Below are 16134 nucleotides of genomic sequence, written 5' to 3'. Positions count from 1 at the left end.
AGTCTCCAGAGTTCTGTAGTTATTGCTGGTTCTTCTCCCTCTGTTACTCCTCAGATCAGACCAGTTTTCACATCTTGTGATTTCTACTTTAAACACACCCATTCACTCAATGATCACCCCATTTTAATCCATTATCACAGGGGTGCTGGAATTATCTCAGTGGTCCCTCTTTGCCTGATTCCCCTTCCTCTCCCTCACTGAGTGATAATGGAAAAATTTAAGAAGAGCCATGTGATGAAACATAGTGCTAGACAAGAAAGATGACGTGGCAAAGGCAAGGTGTGGGCGTGAGGCGATGGAGCCCTAAATTGGGGCAATAGTGATGCTGAAGATGAATATCAGAGAGTAGAGCAGCCCGATGACCAACCAGAGCTGGAAGGACTTACTCGCCTTTAATATTGTGCATTCTACTACCACGTCTTAAGAGAATTTTTGCTAGGCGAGCCCTAAGCGTGCTTCTGTTAGGAAGCACGACGCCGGACCTGGCCAGCCAACCTCCCACATCCAGATGGCGGATCCCAGGTTGGCGGCCGGCGTGCTCTGGAGCGGGTCTCTCTAGCCACCGTCTCTATGGTTCGGGAGTCTCCAGTTCAGCGCTTGACCGGGTCGGCTTTTGCGCGTGCGCGAACCCAGGCGCGCGCCCGCCTCCCGCAGTAGCCGAGCGCCGGGGTGGGAGGGGTGGGCCTGGGAAGGTTGCGGCGGCGGCCGCCGCGGCCCCGGCACCCAGGGCTCGTCCCCGGCCCCGCCTGCACCCCCACACTGCCCGCCGCCTCCCGCGGCGGCGCTCGCCCGGCCCCAGATGGTGGGTCCGGAGGATGCCGGCGCCGGCTCGGGGAGAAACCCCAAGTTGCTCCCGGTGCCGGCGCCCGAGCCCGCGGGCCAGGACGGGAAGGCGATCCGGGCCACGGGCGGCCTCGGCGGGGGCGCCGGCGCCGCGGAGCTGCCGGAGGGGGAGGACGACGACGAGGCGCCGCCTCAGCAGCTTCTCCGGCGCTACCTCGCGGCGGCCGGCGGGCAGCTGGAGTCGGGGCTGTGCTCCTGCCGGGCCCCCGCCGGCCCGCGCCTCAGCCCGCCGCGCCCCCGCGGCATGACCAACGGGGACTCGGGCTTCCTGCCGGCCCCGGGCGGCCGCGGCCCGCGCCCCCGCGCCCCCCGCCAGGACGGGCCTGGCGCCCCGGGCGCGGACGGCGCGGGCGGCGCGTGCGACTGGGCCGCGCCGCTGGAGGACCCGCTGCGGAGCTGCTGCCTGGCGGCCGCCGAGGACCCCGAAGGCGCAGCCGGCGGCGCGGGGGGCAGCCCGGCCGGGAGCAGCGGCGGCAGCGAGGACTCGGAGCGGCCCCGGCCCGGCGCCGCGGGCGCCGACGGCTCCGAGGAGGGCGCGTCCCCCGCCGCCGCCGCGGCCGCGAGGACTCGCGGGGGTGCGGGCGCCGGGCCGCGGCGCGGCTGCCCCGACGGCCGCTGGAGCTCGCGGAACACGTTCGAGGTGCGGATCCGCCAGGACGCCGGCGACCTCCCCCCCGCGCCGGGGCCGCCGGAGCCGCCCCCGACTGCGGAGCAGGGCCCCGCGGGCGCCTCGGCCCGGACCCGACGGAGCGGGGGCTTCGCCGACTTCTTCGCCAGGTACGGCGCGGGCGGCGCGGGCGCGGGCGGGGTGGGCGCGGGCGGCGCGGGGTCGCCGGCGTCGGGCCGCGCCGTGATTTGTCCCCGGGGAAGGGAGCTGGGGCGGCTTTGCGGTCTGTCCCCGAGAAGTTGCGGGCTTTGTGGGCAGCGCTGACCGGCTGCTCCTCGGTTGGCTGAAGGCGGCCGCACCTGCCTCCCACACCTGGGTTCCAGGGTGGCCGGGCTCTGCGAACCTGCTCCGGCCGGGTCCGCGGCTTGGCCTCTTCTAGGAAAGCCGACCACCTTTTCCGGCCCCAGTTTTTTTCTTAACGTACTGCGGGAATTAGGGTTGCGGGGGAGAGGGGCGGCGTGTTCGGGTGTGGTTGTGAAAGAGAAAGGGAAGTCATTTTGCAGAGCTGTCTTTTTTTGCGTGGAGTGCAAATGGATTCAAGTCGTTTGGGAATTCTGGAAATGAGAGGTGGCTGCGTTTCATGGTGTTAAACCATTTGTTTCTGGGACCTTTATTGGAATTCAGTCCGTTTGGTGTTTAGAATTTGATCCCAGAGTTTTAAGTCAAATTGCTATGGTGCTTTATCTGGAAAATTCCCTTTTCTCTGTTTCTGGCAAGTAGGCAGAATTCACTTTCCCCAGCAACTTCTTTTTAATTTTCTAGGGCTTGTATTTGTGTTTGACTTGCTGTAATTGAAATTAAATTATGGTGGTGTACATTGTAGATTTCAGAAGTGGGTTTTGTTGGTTTAATGGCAACAAATAAGCGGTCGAAATATTCATCTCTGCGCATTAATGAAAAAGCAGTCTCCCTTAAGCCTAATTTTGACACCCTCTCTACCATCCCTCCTACCACCCCCCCCTTAAAAAAAAAATCTCTAGGCAAATGGAAAAGGATTCTAAACTTGTAAAACCTTCCCTTTCAGAGTTCTCTGTCCTATTTTTTTGTTGGTTCCCTTTTTTAGGGATCTGACAAACACCAGGGGAAAAAAAACAAAACTCAAGTTTTAGAGGATTATACTAACAGTGGGCATAGTAGACACACAGCACAATATTCCGATTATTACTATTTCTTATTACTACTTTTTAACCCCTTATTTTTCTTTCTTCTGGAACTTTACAAGTAAATTATAAAGACTAAATTGTATTAACTTTGTGTTACTCATGGGACAAAATTTATGCTCGTGAGATATGTATTTGTACCTATAGTTGCAAAATATACTTAAAGGTTATAGTGACTATATTTTAAAAGCTGTCAAGGTGAGTTGTGGCTGGCCTTTGTATGTTTATTGGTCATTCTGTCTCTTGCCCTGTTTTGATGGCAGTGTCAGGCAGTTTTAGACCTGGAAGGGCCTTTGGAGATCACTAATTCAACCATACACCCACCGTGCCACCCATTAGGAATGGAGAGGATTTGGATAATGGTGCCTGACTTCGAGGTGAAGTGAGCATAGTAGTATGTTTGAAGATAAGTGGCTATGTATGCATCGCAATTTATCAATAGTAACAAGCAAACCTATATTAAGAGACTTTGATATTATTAACAGTAAGCAGGAATTTTGATATATTTAAAATTTTTTTGATATAATGAAAATCCTTTTTTTTTAAACCAGTAGATTAATAGGACTTTAAATTAATCCAGCTAGTTGACATTCATTTGGGCACACTAATCATGTGCCTCACCACTAGATTTGAAGTCAGAAAACTTAGCTGCTCTGAAGTTACTCTGTTTCATTTTTCTTAGTTGAGATTTGAATGTCCAGATCCTAGATGTCAGAGTCAGGTAGAGGCACATTTTGTTTCTTAGCATTCAGCCAAAGCTTTAATTGGATCCTGAACACCTTAAAGGTGGAGACTTCTATCTCTCTGAACTTATGATACCTAGGGCAGGTATGAAGAACCCCGGTCAGGTTGTGTTGAATTGGCAACATGTGGGCTCACCCTCTTTACTATTTATTCTCTAGGCATTGTAAATTTGAACATCTCTTTGATCCTCAGGCAGAATTATTAGAAATTTACCTTGCCCCTGCACCCTAAGAGGGTTTTTCCCATTCTGTGCATTGTTGTCATTCTTAAGCTCTGAGAACTTCCTTTAGGGATATTTTGTTCTGAGATCTATTCTTATTCGTGGTTGCACCCCCAACCCCATTTCACTTGTTGATGCAGAAATTTACTGTCTAAAGAAGGCAGTTTAGCGGCCTCCCTGGTGGCGCAAGGGGTTAAGTCTCAGCACTATGAAGCTATCCGCAGCCCCTGCATCACAAGTTCTATTCCTGGCCAGGGAGCTGACCCACATGGTGCTGCAGACCTCTCCTGTCTTGCCTGCTGCTCCCCTCAGCAGTGTAATTCAATAGATCTGCCTGTTCTGTTCCCCACTCTGTCTCTGGTGAATCCTCTCACCCACACCCACCCCCCACCCCCCCACTTCTGGCCTAGACCCCAGTTCTTGTATGCATAAATAAATACATAAATACTTTTTTAAAAATTAGGCAGTTTAATTAGCTGATGGCAGAGCTAGGTTTAGAAAGTAGGATTCCTGGTTTCCAGTCTAGGGTTACCTCTGATCATTTTCATTTACCTGTGGCTCTTTTCTCTCCTACCTGATTATCCTCCATCTTTCTCTTCTTCCCACTTCCCTCTTTCCCTTAACTGGGCAAAAATCTGTAACAGAAATACTCTTTAAAAATAGTTCATGTTTGTTTTAAATTCTGTCTTGAACAATAAGGAAGGAAAACATTTTACAGCAGTTTATCTACTATTGTAAATTTAAGTTCAAATGAGTTCATTGACAGGAGCTTCATAGGTAGGGTAGAAGTGTTGTAGATGATACAGGAATTTGGTCCTGGGTGGTACTGCATTCCTCCCTTCCAGATGAAGTTCGTTCTATTTCAGTCATTGTTGGGGGTCTTCTTACCTTAGCTTTACTTTGGGGGTCTCTGCATGTTTATAGACCCCTGATTGTGGGAGCCTTGGAAGTAACAACATCTCTTCAGACTCTTTGCCCTTTTTCACCTGTAAATAAATGTTTTGAAGTGCTAGGTGGATACCAGCCCCCACTGTCACCAACTCAGCATTGAGGAGAAGATGTAAACTTAACAAGTCTCTTGTTTTTCCAGGCTAGCCTTTATTCTTCAAAGATCTGTTTGGTCTTTTAACAGTAATCTAGATTTAAAACTTTCTATGGGTCCATGGGTCCTTTAAGCAAATTTATATCTTAATTGTTTTCAAGCTAGAATGGTTCATTTTTCAGATAGTACACTCTATAAATAAATGTTTTTTAAAGCCATTTAATCCTTTTGAGGCTTCTGTGAATTGCAGAATTTGCAGAATTCTATGTGTTTATTAGAAACACATAGGTATCTATCTGTGTCTCCTGGTAGTGTTGATTTTTTTTTTTTTAAACAAAGTCTTCATGATGAACCATATGAATTTTGTGTTCTTAAAGGTCGTAGCTAAGGTAGGGAAGTAAGTATTGAAGATTTCTTCCCCCTTCTATATAAAAAGAAAATTAGCTATAGATTCTGGAATATATAGATTCATGTAACTTTCCTTGTAATTTTTTTTTTTAATTTTTTTTTTAATAGAGGCATGTTTTATTTATTTATTTATTTATTTGTTTGTTTATACAAGCACTGGGTACAGTCAGAAGCACGGGAGGGTGAGAGAATTCACCAGAGCCAGAGCAGGGAGCAGAGCAGGCAGAAGGACCGAAGTACACTGCTGAGGGGAGCAGCGGGTGGCTGGAGAGGTCTGCTCAGCATGTGGGACCCTCCTCTGGTAGCCGGGAGCAGCCGGGGATCGAACCAGCGCCGCAGAGGCCGCGGGCAGCTTAGCAACCCAGCGCTCAACCGCTGCGCCACTGGGGAGGCCCTTTCCTTGTAATTTTTAACTTCTGAAACTCCCTATATGTTGTGGCTAAAAGCTTTTCCATAGAGCTCTTTTTATTACATTTTGGCTAAGTAGGGGAAGCTAAGGACATTTTTTAGTGATTTCTTTTCATATCTGAAGTGTCTTCATTTTTCCTAATATTAAATTGTTGAGAAAATATATTCTTTTAAGAAATATGTTGAGAATTTAAAATTCCTACATCTAAAGGTCCTCAGAAACAACAGAATCCACCACTTTCTTTTATTCCATCCAGATTTATTCTCGACAGAATCATAATTCACCTGAGTGGGGCATCACAGACCTCTGTCAAATAAGGTTCCCTTATTTGTTCCAGTATGTATTCCTTACAGCCAGTTAAAATAAAACTACTAGTTTTAAAGCCAATTTCTGAAAACAGTTCCTTCCTAACATCTCAATAAAGAAAAAGTAAAATATCAAGCTTCTTATAAATTTTTTTTCATATAAATTTTAAGAGATTTTTATAGCTCTCCAAAGCAAGCAGTTCTTTTAACAGGTATAATATAATTATTTATAAAGAGAATGAAGATTATCTTGATTTAAATTAATTTTTTTTAAAGATTTATTTATGGATACAAGAGCTGGGGCACAGGCCAGAGATGGCGGGAGAACGGTAAGGGGATTCACCAGAAACAGAGTGGGGAGAGAACAGGCAGATTGACCAAAGTACACTGCTGAGGGGAGCAGCGGGAGAGCCAGGAGAGGTCTGCTGTGCCATGTGGGCTGCTCCCTGACCGCCTGGGGATCGAACTTGTGCCGCAGAGGCTGTGTACTGCTTCATAGTGCAGTGCTTAACCCCTTGGGCCACCAGGGAGCCCCCGATTTTTTTATTTTAAAGATTTATGCATACAAGAGCTGGGGTACAGGCCAGAGGTGTTGGGGGGTGAGAGGATTCACCAGAGACAGTGGGGAACAGAACAGGCAGATTGACAAGTGCACTGCTAAGGGGAGCAGTGGATGAGAAAGGGGAGGTCTGCTGTGCCATTTGGGTTGCTCCCTGGCTGGCCATGGGTTGGAATTTGTGCTGCAGAGGCTGTGGACAGCTTCATAACCCCTTGCATCACCAGGGAGGCCCTAAATACTAAATTTTTATGTGAGATTATCATAGTAAATACAGAAGTACTCATTTATGTCACAAATGAAACCCCTTTCCACATTACTTATATAGTAATATAAGTAAAATGTTGAAAGTTTTAGAGAAAGCTAGAAAGAATGTGTAGTTAATTGCTTTAGAATAAAAATGCCTAGTAGGCTTTTAGAGTGTTGTGAAGCTACCTTTTATAATATTAGGTTAGGTAGTTAATGGCTTAAGAGCCTTTTATATCTTTTCCCAGCGTTTGACACTTTTTCCTCCCTCAGTTCAGTTACTTTCTTTAAAAACAAATTAGAAAACACTAACATTAAAGCTTTGGAAAAACAGCATTGGTTCAAGAACTTTACTTTAGAAATCCTTGTTAAAGTGGATGCCTAGAGCATATAAATACATGCCTAGAGTAATAAATATAAACATACCTAATTATAAATGGTGCAGACGGTATTGGGAAGCTGCAATTTTTTGTGGGACTAAGATAATGTTCAGTGCTGAAGCATATTATTTTGAAGTACTAAACTAACATTTTAACACTATACCTGATAAGCAAAGCAGACTATTAACTCTGATATCACTTGTTTGGTAGAAATTTTCTGAATTATTCAGATTTAATTTTTGTATTTGTAAGTTTTACCTTTTATATTTTAAAATATTTTTCATTTTAGAATAGTGTTAGATACACAGAAAACTTGCAAAGGTAGTACAGGGTTCTCCTAAACCTCTCATCTAGTTTCCCATTGTTAACATCGCATTACTGCAGTACATTTGTTATAATTAAGAAACCAGTGCTCATTTGCCTTCAGAAAAACTTGTGAAAATATATCTTAATTCTTCATAATTTCACATTTTCCCAAAATTATTTTCATGTGTGATTCCTTTATAAGTTTTCTTTTTTGAATCCTGAAACATTCCAGTGATCTAGTAAGGGTAGGGTTTATTTTTACATTACAGTTACTTGCCCAAAGTCAGATAATTAATTAACAGAAGAATAAGAGCTAGACTTTAGGTATAGGGTTTGAAGATAATGTGCTGATTTCATTTAAGTATAAGAAGTTTGTAGATGAAAACATAGCTTTTTATTATTTTTTTTAAAAGATTATTTATGCATACAAGAACTGGGGCACAGGCCAGGGGTGAGGGGGGGTGAGAGGATTCACCAGAGATGGAGTGGGGAGCAGAACAGGGAGATTTACTGAAATGCACTGCTGAGTGGAGCAGCGGGCAAGTCAGGAGAGGTCTGCTGTGCCATGTGGGTCAGCTCCCTGGCCAGGGATCAAACTTGTACTGCAGTGACTTCAGATAGCTTCATAGCACTGCGTCTTAAACCCTTACGCCACCAGGGAGGCCCTGAAAACATAGCTTTTGGTGTAGTGGTAATACTTTTGGCTTGAGAGAGATGAAACTTGGCTTTTCTCCTGGGTAGCTGCTTCTGCCATAAAGTAGTTGTGTGACCTTGAGCACATCACTAAGTATCTAGACTAGTTTCCTTATCTATGAAATTAGAGTTCCTTCCAGGTCCAGTATACTGTGATATTTTATCAAGGATTCTTGTACAGACTATAGAAAATGTTCTCTGGCTGTATATTACAAATATGAATGAAATTAAAGAGGATGCTTTAAAAAAATGATGTGCTTTCATCTGTAAAATGAGAAGGTTGTCAGAGATGGAAGTATCCTATTCAATTCTAAATTGTACCTTCAGTATTTTTTTTCAGTAAAGGTCTAATTACGCCTCAGAGTAATCATGGTAAACATCTATGATCTTTGTTTTTTGTTTAGTTTCTCATATGTAGAAAGTCCAGGCCAGCAGTTCTAGGTTTTTTCGTTTTGTTTTATTTATTTATTTTTTTTGTTTATTTAAAGATTTCTTTATTTATACAAGCACTGGGCACAGTCAGAAGCGCGGGAGGGTGAGAGAATTCACCAGAGCCAGAGCGGGGAGCAGAGCAGGCAGAAGGACCGAAGTACACTGCTGAGGGGAGCAGCGGGCGGCAGGAGAGGTCTGCGCGCCATGCGGGACCCTCCTCCGGTGGCCGGGGAGCAGCCGGGGATCGAACCGGCTGCAGAGGCTGCAGGCAGCTTCGCAACCCAGCGCTCAACCGCTGCGCCACCGGGGAGGCCCTTTTCGTTTTGTTTTAAATAGCAAATTCTAGATCTTATTTCCCCTATGTCCCAGGGGCTGGTAGAGTGAGAACACAGGATAATAAGTAAATTTGGATTAATCAATTAACTGGAATTTGAGACTTTAACTTCTAGATCATGAGTTATTTCTCAGAGGTTGTCCATGTTCCGCTTTGATGAACTGCAGCCCAGTGCAGTAGTTGTTGGTCTTGTTATACTTCAAAATCACCTAAAGAAGTACACTAAAAAAAAATTAGATTCTACAAAATCTGCAACCAGTACCTAGTCAGATTCAGAGGACTTGCTTTTGACAAGTGGCATCTTCCAACTATAGTGTGGTGGTTAAAATGCTGGTTCTAGAATTAGACTGTCTGGATTTTAATCAATTTATCAGCTGTGTAATTCTGGACAAGCTTTACCTCTTTGAACTTTTGGCAACTACCCATAAAATAGGGATAATAGTGACACCTCATGGGATTTTTAAGTGGGTTGAATGAGAGACCATTCTAAGTGTATTGTATTTATTATGTGCTATATATAGTCAGGATTCAGATGTTACTATTCAACTACAATAGGACCACCGAAATCTTTCTTCCCCAGCTCCATCACTGAAATCGACTGGTTTAAAGAAAGGAAGAGACTGGAATGAATTTTCGTGTACTACCTGAAGAAACATTATGTAATTTATGTGGTATATTTGTAAACATAATTTATATTTGGGATTGGATATGTATTAAAATAGATTTTGGTGTAGTGATACCACATTTCCAAAAGTCTTGAGGCAAATCGCAGAAGAAACTTAGAAGAGATAATATTGAGAAAGATTTTCAAATGTTTGTATCTTTTATTGTTTTAAGGAATTTTATGGACAGGCAAAGCCAATTTTTTAGTTTAAGTTTGTGGAATGTTTAACTTGGCTCATGCATACATTTCATAGTTGGGACCTTGTGGTAGGAAAGCTTGGAATGAATGGAAACATTTGGTGATTTTGAGGTGATACATCTGTTATCCATCTCTAAATGTATTCAGAAAGGGAAAGTCAGTTCTTTTTGAGTCTTATTTCTTCCTAGGAACTCTGTTAGCTAATAATTGTCCCCAGGAAGTATAGTTGATAGTTGCTTGGACCCTACAGTAATTCTTAAACTTCAGCATTTAAATGAACCTGGAGAAGTTATTAAGAATACATTTTCCATAAGCCCACTCCTCTTCCCCACCCTCCATCCCCTGGTAGATCATAAATGGGGCCAAACAGGAATCCACATACAGTATTTAACCAGTGACTCCCAAGGCATTGTGATGTAGGTGGTTCCCAGACAATAATTACTGAAATAATTGTTTATAGCAAAGTCTCCTCAGGTAATAACCAAAGAAGGTATAACTTACATTCATAGCTCACATTGTTTTATTCATTTAAAATTGGGTCATTAAATTTAAGTATAATGTAATTGATAGTGTGAACAGAGGTACAACAGAGAATATATATGAATACAAATGTAGAATTATTTTGCTGTCTAGATTGCAAATTATCTCTGCCTAATTAAATCTTAGCTTCCTTTCTATTTATGAGAAGGATCTTCTACTTTGATTTTATTGTGTTTAGATAGTCATGCTTGCCTATTTTGTGAGAAGCACTAAGCCCCAAAACTTTACTCAGGCCTCTTCAACATGGATTCATAACTTTACCTCTCTTTATTGATGGTTTATTAAAAATGATGTCCTGGGGGCCTCCCCGGTGGTGCAGCGGTTGAGCGCTGGGTTGAGAAGCTGCCCGCGGCCTCTGCGGCGCCGGTTCGATCCCCGGCTGCTCCCCTGCCACTGGAGGAAGGGCCCACATGGCGCGCAGACCTCTCCAGCCGCCCGCTGCTCCCCTCAGCAGTGTATTTCCGTCCTTCTGCCTGCTCTGCTCCTGGCTCTGGCTCTGGCAAATTCCCTCACCCTCCTGAGCTTCTGACTGTACCCAGTGCATGTATAAACAAAACAAACAAACAAACAAATAAATGAATACAACATGCCTCTATTAAAAAAAAAAAATGATGTACTGGGTCTCCCTGGTGTTGCAAGGGGTTAAGCACTGCACTGTGAAGCAATCCACAGCCTTTGCAGCAGGAGTTTGATCCCCGGCCCGCCAGGGAGAAACCCACGTGGTGCAGCAGACCTCTCCTGTCTCAGAAACCTACGTGGCGCAGCAGACCTCTCCTGTCTCGTCCACTGCTTCCCTCAGCAGTGTATTTCAGTCAGTCTGCCTATTCTGCTCCCTTCTCTGTCTCTGGTGAATCCGCGCACCCCCTGCATCTGTGGCCTGTGCTTCAGCTCTTGTATGCATAAATAAATAAATCTTAAAAAAAAAAAAAGTGTCATTTTTCTTTCCATCTGCTGCTAGGTATTACTCTTTTCCATGCCTTTAAGAAGAAATCCTGCACGTGGTTCATTCCCTTCCAAAATTGACTGCTTCAGCCTTTCTTGCACTTCTTATTTCTATGGCTAGAGGAAGAAAAGAGAGGAAAACTCATGTGACTGTCTGGTTTTTTCAGCAGGCTTTTTCCTGCAATTAAGAGAAGTTTACTTTATGAAACCAAGCTACAAATTGTACTTAGAAATAGCCTAAGAGTGAACTTGGTCATGTATTTAAATTTGAATTAGACTTTTCATTTTCTTCTTTAATTTTTAAAGATTTATTTTATTAATTTATACAAACAAGAGCTAGGGTGTAGTTCAGAGGTATGTGGGGGTGAGAGGATTCACCAGAGACAGAGTGGGGAGCAGAACAGGCAGACCAATTGAAATACACTGCTGAGGGGAGCAGTGGGTGAGAGAGGAGAGGTCTGCTGTGCCATGTGGGTTAGCTCCCTGGCCTGGGATTGAACTGGGTGCTGCAGTGGCTGCAGATAGCTGCATAATGCTGAGACTTAACCCCTTGCACCACCAGGGAGTCCCTTCATTTTCTTCTTAATTTGAATTTTATTTTGGATACATTTCTTGGTTAAAAATATTTCCATCTGCCTATCTCTAGCCCCACAGAGATTAAATGAAACATTTTTAGTTTGGTACTGCACATGATAGTTTTGAAATAAAAATCTGTGCTATTTTCTCAAATAATGCAATTTATAACTGCCCATCACACACACTGGGCATTATAAAGAATTTCCAAATCTGGTTTTTATCTTCATTGTTTGTGGTTATCTTCTAGTGAATGTAGGGGGAACACTTCTCTGTTGTCCCAGGAAAAAGTTATTTATGGATTACAACAGTTTGACTCTTTATTAGAAAACATAAAATGGTCACACTATCTGCTTTCGCAAAGTAGGACAGGGAGTATAAAATAAAACTAAAGGTAAAAATTTTTTCAATACTCTTCCAGTTAAGGAGGTAAGAAAGAAAAGAGAGAAAATTGAAGGATGTAGAGGCCTGGTTAGAGACCAGAGAATCTGTGAAAGAATGATTTTGAAGAGGTTGTAGAGAGAAAAATAGCTGGAGAGAATAAATGTTAGCTAGAAATTAGCCCTGTACTCAAAACTTTGACCTGTGGGCTTCAGAGTGTTACCATAAATTATGTCCTTTTTTTTTTTTTAAACTCTATAGATATTTCTGACAACTTTTCTAAAGTTATTCGCTATCCCTCTCATTCTTCTTTGATGTTCTTACCCCATCATGACCTCTTAAACACAGACTTTGTTGCTGAAGTATTTTTAGTGACAGATTGTATATATATGGTTTGATTTAGCCCTTAAAAGTTTAGGTTGTTAGTATGGTAACTTCAGGTATTAAAAAGTACATGAATCAAAGAATAAAGTAAATACAACATATAGTTTTACACAAGGTATTCTTTCTTTGGTTCAAGTGCAAAAAAAAAAAAAAAACAAAAAACCCGAAAATTCTCTTACAAGTGCTATGGTAAATCTAACAGAATTAAAATCTTTCTCACTCATCAGGAGAAAATATATTGTTAATTGCCAGGAGGCTATCTCACATAGAAATTTAAGTTTCAAAGTAAGTTATTGAAGGTTTTTTTTTTAAAAAAAGATTTTATTTATTTATGTGTAGAAGAACTGGGGTAGGAGCCAAAGATATGAGGGTGGGGGCCAGCGACAGAATGGGGAGTAGAACAGGTGGATGAGACGGGAGAGGTCTGCTGTACCATATATAGGTTAGTTCCCTGACCAGGGATGGTGCTGAGATTTATTAACCTGTGGGCCACCAGGGAGGCCCCATTGAAGTTTTAAATGAGTAAAAGGTCTCACCTAACTAATTTCTTTGTTTTTGAAGAGTGATAAAATTAAAGTTGCCTTTTTTGCTTACATGGTCCTGAATACTCGTCACCCTATTCCTTTTGAATTGCTTTTCAAAATTCATTGGTACTACCTAGAATTAAAGAAATTGATAATTCTTGGTGTTGTTTGGAAAACTGAAGATTTGTTGTCATTCAGAATTGAGTGTTGAACACCAAATTTGTTATCTAAAGAATAATAAGATAAAGCTTTTGTTAGATAATTATTACATAAAGTAACCAGCATAGTAATTGAGCAAATACCAGGATGTCCATCTTTGTAATATACTCCCAGAAGCATGTTAATAATGTCAAGAACGAAAAAATTTGAATTGATTCCATGAGGGATGGAACCATTGATGGGTTTTAAAATAAGGGCAGCATGCTTAGAATTTCATTTCAGAACAGTGACTCTTGTAGTAGTATGGAGTTAATTTGAGACTTGAGAAACTGGGGCTTGGATACACTTGTGACTTATGGGTCTCTATTAAAATATGATATCCAGAGTGTTTATGTAAATAACATTATTTTCAGGCCTTGTCAGAAGGGATGGCTAACAAAATGAGTACATTTGCTTATACCAGTAGCCTTTTTGTGAAATTTTAATGAATTTTAATGAAAACAAATTCTGAATCAGGTATTTGTTTTTTTTTTTTTTTTTTTTAATAGAGGCATGCTTTATTTATTTGTTTGCTGGTTTGTTTGTTTGTTTTGTTTATACATGCACTGGGTACAGTCAGAAGCGCGGGAGGGTGAGAGAATTCACCAGAGCCAGAGCGGGGAGCAGAGCAGGCAGAAGGATCGAAGTACACTGCTGAGGGGAGCAGCGGGCGGCAGGAGAGGTCTGCACGCCATGTGGGACCCTCCTCTGGTGGCCGGGGAGCAGCCTCGGATCGAACCGGCGCCGCAGAGGCCGCGCGCAGTTTCGCAACCCAGCGCTCAACCGCTGTGCCACCGGGGAGGCCCCAGGTATTTGTTTTGAGGGAAAAGGAATGATATGAAATGGAGAGTCATGTGAAAATTTTGTCTGCTATGTTTTATAGGAATTTGATGAGGGGAGGAGCCAGAATAGCTGGTAGTCTACTGTAGTGAATCAGAAAGGAAGTAACTTTAGGAAAAACCCCAAGATAGTAAAGTTGTTGTAAAATCAACTTGCTGTATCCACTGCTCAAGTTCTAGTTCTACCTGTGCTTTCCCCCACTCCCCTCGAGCTTCATGAAATTAGATAGTGGCCGTGTACTCATCAGTCATTTTTTTTTAAAGATTTATTTATTTATATAAGCACTGGGTACAGTCAGAAGCGCGGGAGGGTGAGAGAATTCACCAGAGCGGGGAACAGAGCAGTTAGACTGACGAAACACACTGCTGAGGGGAGCAGCGGGTGAGACAGGAGAGGTCTGTCGTGCCACGTGGGACCCTCGCAGGTGCAGGGGATCAAACCGGCCCTGCAGAGACTGCGGGCAGCTTCGCAGCCCATCACTCAACCGCTGCGCCACCAGGGGAGGCCCTCATCAGTCATTTTTGAATGAGGTAAAGACAAAACTACCAACACTTTTCATAATTACTTGTTTGCATGTATATTTCTTCTAAGATACAAACTCCTTGGAGATAGTGATCAATCCATCTCTTTTTGCTTTTATGTCTCTGCATAGTGACATAGAGCCTTATCTATAATAGGAACACAGATCTATTGGATTAAAGTGTTTAAAAAGGTACCAGAATTTATATAGTCAAATGGTTGGAACCTTTTTTAAAATGATCACTCTGGGAGCCTCTCTACTTCTTGCTGCAATAATAATTTCTCATTGTATGTTTGTTACTTGTCTTTGGGAAATTTTCTGCGAGAAATTAGTTGGGTTAATGTAAAATAGAACAGAAGAATTGAATTTTGAAAGGCAGTAATAGCCAAAATACACTAGGAAGCCAACTGAGCAAGTTCAGTTGTATGTTAAACGTAATACGTACACTAAATAATATCGTAAGTATAATAGATTCATCCTCAGGCAAACAATTAGACATAATATGTAAATAGTTGAGGCTTGGATAACAGGCATAAATAATTTGACTTCTGGTACTCTTTTGAACGATTAAATCAGGTCATATACTTGGAGTACACCACCCTTAAACTTCGTTGTTTTGGATAGATCTAGCTTTATCAGTTTAATTTTGGTGGAGCCTAAAACACTTTCATTACCAGTGAGTTTGCAAAGCGGTCCATTGTAGAGCTTTTACCACGGTAAAATCCCTATTCTATAATCCCTAAAGTATTCTGAATACTTTACTGATAGTATCATTTGATTTACAAAAGTAGAGGTCTTTTAAATTTGGTGTATGACAGTTTTAAGTAATTTGTGCTTTAATAGGGGAAACAAGGAGTATGTGTGTGTGTGTGTGTGTTTGTAGCTGTCTAGAGCACAGAAGTGGTAAAGTGTGTGAGAGTAATTTGATGAATATGATAGGATTCATGTAGTTTTAAGGAACAGAAATCTAATTACTACCTTATCTGAAGGATGGTTAATTATAGACATGTAATAGGCATCTCTGTGGACATTTTGAAGATAGAAGTACCTGGAACAATGATTCCTCTACTTTTCTTTTCTTTCTTTTTTTTTTTTTTTAGAGGCATGTTTTATTTATTTTATTTATTTGTTTGTTTGTTTTTTGTTTATACATGCACTGGGTACAGTCAGAAGTGCGGGAGGGTGAGAGAATTCACCAGAGCCAGAGCGGGGAGCAGAGCAGGCAGAAGGACCGAAGTACACTGCTGAGGGGAGCAGCGGGCGGCAGGAGAGGTCTGCGCGCCATGTGGGACCCTCCTCTGGTGGCCGGGAGCAGCCGGGGATCGAACCGGCGCCGCAGATGTCGCCGGCAGCTTTGCAACCCAGCGCTCAACCACTGCGCCACCGGGGAGGCCCGATTCCTCTACTTTTCAAGAGATGATTGGTTTTTCTTAGTTTCTTTCTGTCTCTGGTTGTTCAGTGCATGGTTAGTGCCTGCAAAGTCCTATAACGTCTTTCCCAACTCTGCATGATTTACTGGTTCAAACACCTACTGTCCTGTGATGCAACATCTTGAGACTTTATTTTAAAAATCCTGGGAATCTGATTGTCTCCGCTCATGTATAATTTTTTCTTTGTTTTGTCAA

General features: G+C 43.0%; 1 protein-coding gene across 1 annotated transcript in view; it reads left to right on the top strand.

Annotated features, from left to right (window-relative positions):
- Positions 1 to 784: 784 nt before the first annotated feature.
- TBC1D12 (TBC1 domain family member 12) overlaps positions 785 to 16134 on the top strand; it is a gene marked incomplete at its 3' end in the record, with an annotated part of 87428 nt that continues 72078 nt past the window's right edge. Inside the window, exon 1 of the mRNA XM_084245110.1 lies at positions 785 to 1620. Coding sequence (XP_084101236.1) covers positions 800 to 1620 — 821 coding nt within the window. The 5' untranslated portion in view covers positions 785 to 799. The remainder of the gene's footprint in view (positions 1621 to 16134) is intronic.

Source organism: Talpa europaea (genome assembly GCF_964194135.1).
Source record: "Talpa europaea genome assembly, chromosome: 10".
Lineage (NCBI taxonomy): Eukaryota > Metazoa > Chordata > Mammalia > Eulipotyphla > Talpidae > Talpa > Talpa europaea.
This window is presented reverse-complemented; position numbering and strand designations above follow the sequence as displayed.